Source organism: Microcaecilia unicolor, chromosome 10, assembly GCF_901765095.1.
Source record: "Microcaecilia unicolor chromosome 10, aMicUni1.1, whole genome shotgun sequence".
NCBI classification, from domain to species: domain Eukaryota; kingdom Metazoa; phylum Chordata; class Amphibia; order Gymnophiona; family Siphonopidae; genus Microcaecilia; species Microcaecilia unicolor.
In genome coordinates this window covers 70,264,356-70,278,906 of record NC_044040.1, presented here as the reverse complement: position 1 = coordinate 70,278,906, position 14,551 = coordinate 70,264,356, and the positions used below count along the sequence as shown (strand labels likewise).

General features: G+C 40.0%; 1 protein-coding gene across 1 annotated transcript in view; it reads left to right on the top strand.

The window, feature by feature from the left end:
• Nucleotides 1-14,139, top strand: part of DBX2 (developing brain homeobox 2) — a 38,777-nt gene extending 24,638 nt beyond the window's left edge. Inside the window, exons 2-4 of the mRNA XM_030217080.1 lie at nucleotides 4,189-4,284; nucleotides 9,773-9,960; nucleotides 13,602-14,139. Of these exons, the coding sequence (XP_030072940.1) occupies nucleotides 4,189-4,284; nucleotides 9,773-9,960; nucleotides 13,602-13,901 (584 nt within the window). The 3' untranslated portion in view covers nucleotides 13,902-14,139. The remainder of the gene's footprint in view (nucleotides 1-4,188; nucleotides 4,285-9,772; nucleotides 9,961-13,601) is intronic.
• Nucleotides 14,140-14,551: the final 412 nt, after the last annotated feature.

Sequence of the window (14,551 nt, the reverse complement as noted above, 5' to 3'; positions counted from 1 at the left end):
CCAAGATTTGGGCTTGCAATTTTGGATAAAGATCGCGGATACGCACGCAAAAGGTAATTGGCCTTAACAAGTGCTAATTGGCACTAATTATGGGTTATATACCTAACTGCTCTGTGCTCATATTCTATAACCTGTGTGCATAAATAATTTTGCATGCAACTCCATATGTGGCACGGCAAAGGGAAGGCCATAGGCGGGTCATGGGCATCCCCAGGACTTAGGCATGAAATTATAGAGTACTTCCATTTTGCACCTGACAGGTGTTAGGCACAAGCATTTACACCTTCCTCTGACAGGCATAAATGCTTGCACTAAAGTCAGCAATAGCACAAGGGTGGAAGATGCCACACAATGTTCACTGAATCAAGGCAAAAGTTTATTGTCCTGCATACTAGTGTTCTGACTGCTGCCACTGCCAGGCTGCAATTTGACACAGCAGACTGCAGCCCCCTCACAGTCTTTCAGCTTTCAGAAGCCCTCCATTCTAAGGACCCCCCCCCCCCCGATGAAGGCTAGATTGCCGAAACATGGCTTGTATTGGGTCAGTTCGCCAGAATTTTCCTGTATTTTTGGACAATAAACGTTTGCTTTGATTCAGTGAACATTGTGTGGCATCTTCCGCCCTCGTGCTGTTGCTGTGCTTTTTTGTAGAATTTTTTTTTCCTCCTTCTTTTTGGGACACCTAAAGTTAGGCATGAAAATGACTTAAGCTAGTAATCTATAAAGACAGTTCTGCATAGAACTGCCTTTATAGAATTCGCGCTTAGAGAACATCATGCTAGCATCTAACTTTGGGCACCCTATACAGAATTCCTCTCTATACCACTTACTAATAAGTACCATAGTCATAGAAAATCATCATTAATTTGAGTTTATGTCTTGTTTTGTTTATGGTATTGTACCTTTTTAAAGAAAGAAAGAAGCTTCCTGCATCATAAACCATATACTAGTTGCACTGCTGCATGTGTCCTAGCTCAAAATTTGTTTGGAGTATTATTTAGCTACCCTTTCAATCCATTTCTTTCTTATATTTATAAGAGAACTTGGAAAATAGGTGAATATATATGGTACTAATGTCATGGCTCCACTGTTCCTTCCCCAGATGCCCCCGACACCGTTTTTCTTTGGGTGAGCAGGCCCCACAATGCTCCTCGGGGTGGCAACCCAACTTCCTCCTGCTGCTGCGTGCCGCAGATGCTGGCCTCCTATGGTGCATACATGTGCATCGGGCCCAGTTTTAAATGGCTTGCAGTGGGGGGGTGGGGGGCCCACAAAGCCTTCAAAGTTTTTTAAAGGAAGTCCCTACCTCCCTTTTGAGGCCTTTGCAAAAGGTCTCCAGGCTTTCAGCAGCTGTGCCTTGCCTCGTGTGTCTCGCTTCAAGCCTTGCCTGCCTGGTTCCAGTTTCTGTCTTGCATTTCCTGGTTCCTGTCTGTGCCTTATCTTCAAGTTCCAGCTGTGCGTTGTCTTCAAGTTCCAGCTGAGCGTTGTGGGTTTTCCCAATGAATATGCATGTGATCTATTTGCATACAATGGAAGCAGTATACAGGGCCACCGAGAGGAGGGGGCAAGGGGGACAAAATTCCCCAGCCTCCAAGGGGGCCCAGCACCACAGTCCCTGGTCTCACCCGCCCGTCCTCGGCTCCATCGACCATCCGCCACTGGGCCAGGCCCCCTACATTCAACTCACAGCGCCTCACCTCCGTGTGAAAGCGCAGCAGCGGCAGATCGCCTCCCTTTGGGCCTTCCCTCCCTATGTCCTGCCCTTGTCTGATGTAACTTTTGCGAGGGTGGAACACAGAGAGGGAAGGCCCGAAGTGAGGTGATCTGCCGCTGCTGCGCTTTCACACGGAGGTGAGGCACTGTGATTTGAATGCAGGGAGCCCGGTCCAGTGGCGGATGGAGGGAGGCTGTTGATGGGGCCGGGGGTGGGCAGGTGGAGATTGGGGAGTGTGGTGCAGTGGCCTCGGGGCGGCCTTGCCCCGGGCCCGGCTCAGTCTCTCTGCAGTCCTGGCAGTATACATAAATAGATCTCATGCATATACATTAGGGAAATTCTGTAAATCCGACTGGGTTCTAAACTTTGAGGGTGGACATTGAGCATGCCTGATTTATAATATCAAAAACAAATATTTAATAAGCTAAACATTTGCCTGTCAATATTCAGCCCTTAGTGGCCAGTATTTTTTTAAAGCACTGACAGCCATAGGGTAAAATGATCCCAATATTCAGTGCTAGATCTGATCCAGCTACCGGAACTAAATATTTGGGACTTTTGATGCTGCTGGAAGTTATGCGGCTCTGGTCAATATTTATTGCTGGTACCTGGTAAACTATTTGGGCAAGTGGTGGCATGAATAATGGCAGTGCCTAGAAAACTTCCAGGTTCATCCAATCTTCACCTCTGGACCATGCCGGCATTAGCTGCAGAGTGGTCAGGGCAGATATTCAGCAGCACTCTCCAGTTAAGGGGTCCTTCTACCAAGCTGTGGTAAGAGGACCCCTGTGGGGGTTTCAGCATGCAGGTTTGCCGCATGCCGAGGCCCCCTTTCAGCACAGCAGGTAAAAGGCTTAAAAAGGAAATGGCCATGTGGTACGTTAACCACATGCCACGTGGCCGTTTCCTGGGACGCTCTTACTGCCACCTATTTAGGAGGTGGTAACGACTCCTGTGCTAACTCCGCAGTAACTTTGCAGCATATGGCACTGCCTAATTACCACCAGGTAAGCCCCCAGCACTAATGAAAACAAATTTCAAATGCACCAGAAATGGCATGCGGTAAGGACAGGTATTACCACCAGGCTCCTGCGGTAGCCTGGCAGTAGTGCCGTATTGCCACGTGGCGAGCCCGTGATGGGCTTGCCACGCTTCATGTGCTGAATATCTGCTCCTGAGCCACACACTGCTATTTAACCAGGCAGGTGCTGAATGTCAACCCCTTGAAGTCTACACATTACATACTTAGGGGTCCTTTTACAAAGCTGCGGTAGAAACTGGCCTTATCGCACACTTACACAGGTTTTTCCTGTGTGCTAAGGCCATTTGTGCTGCAGCAGTAAAATGGATGATTTTCTATTTTTTGGTATTAGTGTTTCTGTGCTAATGTTGCTGTTAGCACACAGCCATTAAAAACAATTACCACATGTCAGTAATGGTTCACACAGTAATCCTATGCTAATAATTTAGGGGATCTTTTACAAAGGCAAGGTAGCGCTTTTAGTGTGTGCTAATGAGTAGCATGTGCTAAATGCTAGAGGTACCCATAAGTACATAAGTAATGCCATACTGGGAAAAGACCAAAGGCCCATCAAGCCCAGCATCCTGTCCCCAACAGCGGCCAATCCAGGTCAAGGGCACCTGGCAGCTTCCCAAATGTACAAACATTCTACACATGTTATTCCTGAAACTGTGGATTTTTCCCAAGTCCATTTAGTAGCGGTCTATGGACTTGTCCTTTAGGAAACCGTCCAAACCCTTTTAAAACTCTGCCAAGCTAACCGCCTTCACCACGTTCTCCAGCAACGAATTCCAGAGTTTAATTATGTGTTGGGTGAAGAAACATTTTCTCCTATTTGTTTTAAATGTACTACACTGTAGTTTCATCGCATGCCCCCTAGTCCTACTATTTTTGGAAAGCGTGAACAGACGCTTCACATCCACCCGTTCCACTCCACTCATTATTTTATATATATGAGCATCTCTAGCATTTATCGCATGCTTATTTTTAGCGTGCGCTAAAAATGCTAGCCCGCCTTGTAAAAGACCCACTTAATGCGCAGTAATGTAGATGTTATAGATACACCCACTCTCTGCCCCCCAGACATGCTGCCTCAACCTCAAATTAAAAAATGCTTTTTAGCGTGCGGGTAGTGCACACACATTTGAGACTACAGGATGCCTCAGCAGCGTTCTAAATATTTAAGTGTCCTCAATGACTCGGTACCATAATTAACCTGGATATATCACAATAACATGAATTTTCTTCTTATGTGTCAGACAGAATAATCAAACATTTAATTAAGCATTTTATTCCTAGCTTAATTTAAATAACCATGATATACAAAACAGCCCATGGGATAAAAATATAATTGTTAATAATTAGCCAATTAGTTGACTTTTATGAGAATGTTTTCATCAAGATGAACTGAAAACACAAGGTTAACCAATAAAATCACTTGTCTTTTCTGCAGCTATTTCCAAGCACTTCTTTCTGAGAACCCCACCATTCTACTCAGTGTGCTGCGGTGGGTCCTGTCCGCACCCTGCCTCCCCCACTGCTTTTTCAAGTAAGTTTTTATGCTTCATCAGTAATGCTTGAGTTATTCTGTAAACCAAGGCAGCAGGGTTTAATGTGTTCTGGAAAACTAATTGGTGATGCAATGGCAAGTTGCTAATTCCTAAGTAAAATCACTGGGGTTCCATTCAGCAGGCATCCAAAGATTCATCAAACTTAAGCACACCAAGCAACTGTGAAAGCTTTCCAATGTCATCTAGGTCCCTGCACCAGCTCACGAAAGAAAGCTCCCTGTTTTCGCTTTTTGCATCATTATGAAGGAATACAACTTTTTTTTTTACTTTACAGCTAAGACCTGTTTGTGGCATGCAAGGGCTCAGGGCTGGAGTGACATATTCCAAGGATACTAAAAGTAGGAATAAAAAAAATATTTTAATTCAAATGAGAAGATGGATACCATGCCTTTGCATGGTTTATTTTCAAATTTAAGCACACTGCAAAGAAATTTAAAGAGATGTGGTAGGTTTTGATGTAATGTGGTTCTTATTGTGAGACTGGATACCTATAATATATTTCCTTATTTTGGTTAAAATAATGGAAATTTAACATTGATGGATTTCATAGCATATATATATATATATATATATAAATAAAAGTTGTATATAGCTTAGTGCTGACTTTTTGCATGTGTTTCATGAATGTTTCAGAAAAGTAGTTGCTAAGCAGAATGATTCTTGACAAGTGAGGCAGCAAATGTTGGCAGCTTAATGAGCTGCAAGTTTCTGAGCACCTCTTCAGGGGGCTGACACTTTCCCACAGAGCATTTTACATGGCCCGGGCTTCATTACAATGGGTGACAGCACCGTGTCCAATCGCCACTTTCACTTTACTCATCCACACGCGACCCCATCACAATTTTTCACTGTGCAGATGAACTTTCGGAACCATTTTCGAATGAAAAGACCCGGACAAGGGTCAGTTGCCCTTTTGTATGGTCATAAAGCGGAGCTCTGTGTGTCAGTCTTTTCTCCTGTCTCGCATCCCGAGTGGAATTCTGCACACCATTTAAAACACTTGACTGAAAACTAAAGCAGTGAATGAAATTGACTTTTATAGACTCATTCTAGCTCATCTTCCCATATAACTATGTCTACCTGAAAGGGGATTTAGTGGATGAGCTCAGTGTATACAGCAGCTTGCTGAATACATACAGCCTATTATCAACTGCGGGGATTGTTTATTAACCAGGACTGATATGTTTCTATTTTGGAAGTGACCTATTAATTGTCCATTTAACTAGAATGCATTGAATTCAAATGGGGAAAATAGAAACCGTGACTAAACCCTTTACTCGCTCCTTCAAGGTGGTCTACCAGGAAAGCAAATGAAGATTGTTGCACAGATTAAGAAGACATTTATCACCATACATGAGGAAAGGACATATATTCTTTAAAAAAAGAGTCTATGTTCAAATTAATGCAATATTACTTACAATATCATATACACATTAATTTGTTAATTCAGATTTTAGGATAATCTAATGCTTAATGTTTCATTCTATCTTCTACTGATTAAAGTAATAATAATATTACACATATGCCAAACTTGAATAACTCCTCAGGTGGGCTACTAGGTATAAGGTCATTGTTACTAAAATCATTTATTTAAATATTTCCTATCTATCTATCTATCTATCTATCTATCTATCTATCTATCTATCTATCTATCTATCTATCTATCAAAAAACATATATAATAAGTACACGTGGAGGGGATTTTTGATATACCATCCAAATGGCAAAAAAAAATATTTATAGGAAAGCATTTAAAAAACCATATCCAAAACAGAAGAGGTAATTCCATGTGTGAAGGGAAGGAGTATTCTTGGAGGGCTGTACTACCATCTGCCAGGACAGAACGAACAGACAGATGAAGAATGTTTACAGAAATTAGGACAGCTGGCAAATTGGACAACAATATAATAATGGTTGATTTAATTACCCCGATTATTGACTGGATAAATGTTACATCAGGGAGCGCCAGGGAGATAAAATTCCTAGATGTAATATATAACTACTTCTTGGAACAACTGGTCAAGGAACTGACAAGAGGGGGAGCCATTTTAGATCTAGTCCTTGGTGGCATGCAGGGCATAGTATGAGAGGTAACAGTGTTGGGTCCAGTGGGAAACAGTGATCATAACATGATAAGTTTGAGCTACTATCTGGAATGAAGCCAGAAAGGGAATCTACAGTAGCAGCATTTAATTATCAAAAGGTCGACTATAATAAAATGAGGGAAATGGTTAAAGAGAAGCTAAAAGGATCAGCTGCAAAGTTAGGACATTATATCAAGCATGGACATTGTTTGTGACATTTTAATCCTGCATTATCCCAAGATAAGCTCAGGTTTGATATGGCATACATAACAAACATTAATTGAAAGATATTACAAATTTTGGAAATAATATCAACCATGAAATTCATCAGACAGGTTATGGCATAAAATATACAAGACTCAGTAATGAGAGTTTATACATATAAGGAAGTTAGTTTAAAAATACCAGCTTGGAGCCCAGATCAGATACATTCCACTTATTTACAAAGGTGGAAAGAAGGGGAAACCACAGCCAGCGTGGTTAAAAGGTGAAGTGAAAGAGGCTATTAGAGTCAAAAGAATGTTCTTTAAAGAATGGAAAAAGGGACCCAAATGAAGAAAATAAGAAGGAACATAAGTACTGCAAGTTAGATGCAAAGCACTGATAAAGAAGTCTAAAAGAGACTATGAAAAGAAACTTGCTGCAGAGGCAAAAACTCACAGTAACAACTTTTTCAGGTATATCAGAAGCAGAAAGCCTGTGAGGGAATCTGTAGGACTGTTAGATCACGAAGGAGCAAAAAGGGGCGATCAGGGAGGACATGGCCATAGCAGAGAAACTGAATTAATTCTTTGCTTTGGTCTTTACGGAAGATGTATTTGTTCGTGTATGTGTACGTGTACCGGAAATGGTTTTTAAGGGTGATGATGCAGAGGAACTGAAAGAAATCTCGGTGAACCTGGAAGACACATTGAGCCAAACTGACAAATAAAAGAGTAGTAAATCACCTGTACTGAATGGTATGCGTCCAAGGGTACTGAAAGAACTCAAACATGAAATTACTAGTACCTGAAGATTGGAGGGTGGCCAATGTGACACCAAGTTTTAAAAAGGGTTCCAGCAGTGATTCGGGAAATTATAGACCGGTAACCCTGACAGCAGTGCTGGTTAAAATAGTGGAAACCATTATGTAGAATAAAATTACAGAACACATAAATAAACATGGTTTAATGGGAGAGAGTCAGCATGGTTTCAGCCCAAGGAAGTCTTGCCTCACCAATTTGCTTCATTTCTTTGATGGCATGAATAAACATGTGGTTAAAGGTGAGTCAGTTGATGTAGTGTATCTAGATTTTCAGAAAGCTTTTGACAAAGTTCCTCATAAGAGACTCCTGAGAAAATGAAAGAGTCATAGGATAGGAGGCAATGTTCTGTTGTGGATTATGAACTGGTTATTGGACAGAAAACAGAAGGTAGGGTTAAATGGCCATTTCTCTCAATGGAGGAGAGTGGTGTGCCGCAGGGATCTGTATTGGGACCGGTGCTATTTATCATATTTATAAATGATCTGGAAATTGGAATGATGAGTGTGGTGATTACATTTGCAGATGACACAAAACTAATCAAGGTTACTAAATCACAGACTGTGAAAGATTGCAGGAAGACGAAATTTAATGTGGACAAATACAAAGTGATGCACATTGGAGAAAATAATTTGAATCATAGTTACCTGATGCTAGGGTCCACATTAAGTGTCAGCACCGAAGATAAAGATCTAGGTGCGTTGTACACAAAACGCTGAAATCTTCTGCCCTGTGTGCGGTGGCAGCCAAAAAAGCAAACACAATGCTAGGAATTATTAGGAAACAGATGGTAAATAAGACTAAGAATACTATAATGCCTCTATATTACTTCATGATGTGATCTCACCTTGAGTATTGCTTTCAGTTCTGGTCACTGTATCTCAAAAAAGATATAGCGGAATTAGAAAAGGTTCAAAGAAGAGAGACCAAGATGATAAAGGGGATGGAATTCCTCTCATATGAGGAAAGGTTAAAGAGGTTAGGGCTCTTCATCTTGGAAAAGAGATGACTGAGGGGAGATATGATTGAGGTCTACAAAATCCTGAGTGGTGTAGAATGAATAGAAGTGAATCGATTTTTTTAATCTTTTAAAAACTAAGAAGATTAGAGGATACTCAATGAAGTTACATGGAAATTCTTTTAAAACAAATAGGAGGAAATATTTCTTTCACTCAACAAATAGTTAAGCTCTGATACTCTTTGCCAGTAGTTAGCGTATCTGAGTTTAAAAATAGTTTGGAGAAGTTCCTGGAGGAAAAGTCCATAGTCTGAGACAGACATGGGGAATCCACCGCTTGCCCTGGGATTGGGAGCATGGAATGTTGCTACTATTTGGGTTTCTGCCAGTGGATTGGCCACTGTTGGAAACAGGATGCTGGGCTAGATGGACCATTGGTCTGACCCAGTATGACTATTCTAATGTTCTAAATAATCATTTTCCAATACTCAAAAATACACTAAAAAATGTTTAGTAGGAAGACACACTGGCTCAGGATGATATAATGAAGGCCCCTGGCCTTGCAGATGGCACCCTTATCAGAGCTGATACTACTGGCCCCTCTAATAAGGGTCTAACAACAGCTACCTCATTCCTATGTCATTATAAAACTCACTCTAGTTTCACACCCTACACAAAATGCAGATGTTCCTTGGAATGTCAAACTGATCAGTGCACAAAGGAAGTTTTGTAGTAGTCATGAAAGGGAAAGGGGATGGGTCACAACCAAAGTGGTTTATACATTATAAACAGGTATTTAGTACCTGGGGCAATGGAAGGTTAAGTGACTAGCCCAGAATCACAAGAAGCTACAGAAGGAATTGAATTGGGTTCCCCAGGGGGCTGCACTAACCACTAGAGTTATTCTCCACTCTATAGTATAGTTAAGTTGCTTTTGCTTTCATAGCCCCTGTTAGGTTAATGCAGGCCTTACACATACAAAGAGGTATGGGCAGTGTGTACTCCGACATCTATTACTAAAATGCAGTTAGTGTGTGAATTAGCATGCACTGTTAGCACATGAACTAACTGCATAGCCTCTTATGGCGTGGGAAATGGGTATAGACTGCACAGTGCTAACTGTGAATACATTTACCATGCAGTAAAGTACTTTTCTGTGTGGTAGCTATATGGGAGCATGCTGGGAAAATCCCCAACAGGCTTTGAACTTACCATGCATTAAATGTTGCATCTAACATTCAGTAATATTAAAATATCATACTGTAGTAAAAGGGCATTTTTGTAATTGACCATCCACGAGAAAAAGACTGGAATCCAAAAACTGGCTATATAGTGCAGGGTGTAGTTTAATTTAATGCTCTGTCTTTTGATTCTGAAGTGTCTTTTTCATGCATTGTTATTAGGGGAAGAAAATGTGCTCTCGCTGTTAAGCCAAGATTCCAACTCCAAAGCCCGAAGAGGTATCTTGAGAAGGGCAGTCTTTTCTGAAGAACAAAGGAAAGCACTGGAGAAAATGTTTCAGAAACAAAAGTACATCAGCAAAATAGACAGAAAAAAGCTTGCCATCAATCTGGGACTGAAGGAGTCACAGGTACAGTACTGGAAGAGATCTTTAAAAATCTCATCCTTGAAACAGCATGATTAAGAGACCCTTTTACGAAAGTACAGAAAACGTTTTGCATGTAAGAAACAAAAATGCAAAGCCTGTGTGCTAACTGCTGGGGGCATTCCTAGCATGTTTCTATACAGTTACCACACAGAAGAATTTTATTTTTACTAAATCTAGCTCTTGGACTGCAAACTTTCAGGAGACAGGGAACTACCTATTGTACCTGAATATTATTTGTCTTACAATGCGTGGTTGAGATGATGGTGCAAGGGATGAGGGATTTTGATTTGTTAGGAACTGGGCAATATTCTGGGAAACGGGGGAGCCTGTTCCAAAAGGAAGGACCAAAAGGTAACTGAACAAAACAGTCCCACGAGTAAAACAGCAAAACTCAAGGAAGTGTGAATGGAGGAAGGCTAGACAAACCCCAAGAATGATAAGGTTAAAAGTTTATTGCTATTGTGAGTGACTTCTCCTTCATAGGCACACAACTCTGGAATGCACTACCCAAAATCTTAAAATCAACTCAGAATCATCTAAATTTCAGAAAATTATTGAAGACCACCTTGTTCAAGAAGACTTACCTTCCAGACTCAACCTAAATTACCTCTTCAACCTAAATTACCTCTTCTTGGTTTCAACAAAATTCATTGACCCTTTTATCTTGTATTATCTTATTATCTTTGCTGTTTGATATACCTATTTAATTACTATCTTACTATTACATTGTTTAATTGTATTTTTTTGAACTGTAGCCTACCTACAGTTATGTGTAAGCCACATTGAGCCTACAACTAGTGGGAAAATGTGGGGTATAAATGTGTTAAATAAATAAATAAAGCACTAGAAAAATAGCATAAAATCAGTAGTCAAGATCAAATATGTATAAAACAGTATACAATAAAATATCAGTACTCAAAATTCAACAGTACACGATAGAGTGAGATCAGTGCTCAAGACTCAACACAGCACCATGTTTAGGCATGTGATGTGCCTGCCTCAAGAGTCTTGACAATAAAGAAAATGGAATAGAGATTCTACTGCTGGGTGAAAAAAAATTAAGTGGTCTTTAGAAAGATTGTGCATGCATAAACCAATGCACTATGTAAAAACAATGTTTTTAAAAACCAAAGACGAATGCTCTGAATGGGTGAGATAAGCGACAGTGCTGAATCTCCTATTTTATTGTGTCCATAGTCTGTGATTCAGAATATAAGCGTTGCCATACTGGGACAGATTGAAGGTCCATCAAGCCAAGCATTCTGTTTCCAACAGTGGCCAATCCAGGTTACAAGTACCTGGCAAGATCCCAAAATAATACATTTTATGCTGCTTATCCTAGATTTCCCCCAAGTCCATCTTAATAATGGCTTATGGGAAGTGAGCCAAACCTTTTTTAAACCCCGCTAAGCTAACGGCTTTTACCACATTCTATGGCAATGAATTCCAGAGTTTAATTATACGTTGAGTGAATAAATATTTTCTCTGATTTGTTTTAAATTTACTACTTCATAGCTTCATTTTTTTCAAGTTGCTCTTTGCCTTCCTTATCAGCGCTTTGCATTTGAATTGCCATTCCTTATGCTGTTTATTATTTTCAGTTGGATCATTCTTCCATTTTCTGAAGGATTGTCTTTTAGCTGTAATAGCTTTCTTCACCTCACTTTTTAACCATGATGGCTGTCAATTGGCCTTCCTTCCTCCTTTTTTAATACATGGAATTAGTGGCCTAGGCTTCTAGGATGGTATTTTTGAACAGCATCCATGTCTGATGTAAATTTTTGACGTTCACAGCTGCTCCTCTAAGTTTTTTTTTTACCATTCTCATTTGATGAGTCTCCTGTTTGATAGTTAAATGCTAACGTATTGGATTTCCTGTGTGTACTTACTCCAGAGCTGTTATCCAGCACCATTACCATCTGCACCAGATCATGCGATCCACTAAGGACAAGGTCTAGAATTTTTCCTCCTCTTGTTGGCTCCTGTACCAACTACTCTATAAAGCAGTCCTTGATTTCGTCAAGGAATTTTACCTCCCTGTAAAACAGTTTATTTTAATGTGATATTAATTGTAAATATCGTTATCTCTGTGTTATGATTAACAGCAATGCTACTTGGAGGAAGTGGCAGTTGAAAGACTTTTGAATGATCTGTAGTCACTGGATTGAAGTGACATTTGAATGGCTCCTGAAGACGCCCTTTGGCGAAACACAGCCCTGTGTAGAGCTGTAAGATAATATGAGAAAAGATCTTTATTGGTATGCAATACTGGAGTGATATAAACATCATTTGAACCGCAAGGATTAGATACTGTTGTGGTTAATAGCATTTGTTATATTCACGAATGAATCAAAGAAGCGCATAACACAGAGAGACGTGGACATGCTGATCATCTCTCCACAAAGATTATAAACTCAATGTTCTTCTTGGAATTAAGACTGAAGGACATTGCAAAGAAATTTTGATGTTCTCCCAGGAACTAAAATTGAAGGACATTGCAAGAATATTTTGGTGAACAATTCATCAGGAGAACAAAGTAATTGGTTAAGGGTCACATGTTAACTATGGTGTGGAGAATGATATAGCAACTAAAGTTTTAGTTATTGAATGTGTGTAACTGTTATGCTAATAAATAGCATTTTGATAAAAAAATCTGATAATAATCTATTCTTGTCAGTGGGGGCTTATGTGCTAATGGCCACATGCTAATGGGAAAATTGGCACGTGGCCATAATAGGAAAAATGGAAAATGGGGCCATTTTACAGCCATGCTAAAAGTAGCCTTAGCACATGGGAAAGACCCATGCTGGGGATACCGCAGGGCACTTTTTAGCGTGGCTCAGTTAAAAAGCCCTAAATGTTGTGACATCGGTGAAAAATTCACTTAATAAAATTACATGTATATTCATATATAAAGCATATGAAGGAGGGATGAGTTAACAAAAAATAATAATGATCTCTCAAGCCTGCCAGGAATAACTCCAAAATAAGTAATCTTTGTTAGGTACTCAAAAGATATGTCGGTGGGACCTATCTAGGCAGGAGTGGCTTGTACCCCGCTGAATCCTGCTGAATGGTACATTTCTAGATATTCAGTGGCACTTATCTGGATAGCATTGCTATCATAACAACACTCTGTAAGCCACATTGAGCCTGCAAAAAGGTGGGATAATGTGGGGTACAAATGCAATAAATAATAATAATAATAATAATAATAATAATAATATCTAGTCTGTAATGGGCGGAGTCTGAGCAGCCTTGGGAGATACCAAGTTAGAGACGATTTTTATTCCTCTAACAGGGTAATTATCCGGATAAAGCAGAAAGGCTGGAGAGTTATCTGGGTACCAGTCTGAAAATTGCCAGTACCCAGATAACCCCAGGCAGTTGTCTGATACCTGGATATTCAGTACTGATATTTGCTTATGGATTCGGTGCTGAAGATATGGTCATAAAAAGCCTGCAACAGCTGACACTTAATAAAATGCTGATGGCTGTAGCTTTAATTTTGATCCAGTTTATTTTAGTAGTTATTTGGTAGTAGGACCTATATGTGAAGAAAAGGTTAATGCACTATTCAAGCAATAAGTAAGAAAAACCAATATTTCTAAATTTGCCAACAGGTGAAAATTTGGTTCCAAAACAGAAGGATGAAGTGGAGAAACTCCAAAGAAAAAGAAGTGCTTTCACATAGGTGCATCCAGGAGGAAGGACTTCAGGAAAAAAAGCTCTCAAGTACATCCTCAGGCTTTCTATCCCCATGTCTGTTGGCAAATGAAACACTGAAACAACAGCCCAGGTCCAAGAGGAAGGATAATTCATCAGAGTTCCCAGAAAGACTGAACTATGGCAGTACAGTACAGTCACCTCCAAAACCAGATCTTCTTCTGAGTCATAATGCACTGTGTTTATATCCTGAATAAAACAAGTGGAACACAAAAGATTCATTGCATCAGCATGAGATAATAATAATAGAATTCTATAAATTCAGAGATAATAAATTAAAACGAGGGCTACTTAGAGTTAATGCATTCTTTTGTATGAACCTGTATCTCTCAATCAATACAATCCAACACATGCAGATGGTAATTTTATAAGGGAGTGCCCAGTTTAAGAAACACCTACTTAGGCATAATTTTGTACAAACATATAGGTGTCTAAGGGCTCATTTTTGAAAGAGAAAGACGTCCAAAAATAATGACATAAAGCAGCATTTGGATGTTTTTCCTCACAAAAACGTCCAAATCGGTATTTTCAAAACCTATTTTCAGACATTTTTCAATACTATTCGTCTGCAGTGCGTCCAAATCTCAAGGGGGCCTGTTGGGGATGTGTTAAGGGTGGGATTTTGGTGTTCATAAGACTGGGACATTTTTCAGCCATAATGGAACAAAACAAAACTGTCCAGGACTAAAACTAAGACGTTTTGGGCTAGACCTGTTTTCATAATGATCTGTAGTCACTGGATTGAAGTGACGTTTGAACGGCTCCTGAAGACGCCCTTTGGCGAAACACAGCCCTGTGTAGAGCTGTAAGATAATATGAGAAAAGATCTTTATTGCACTGACAAATA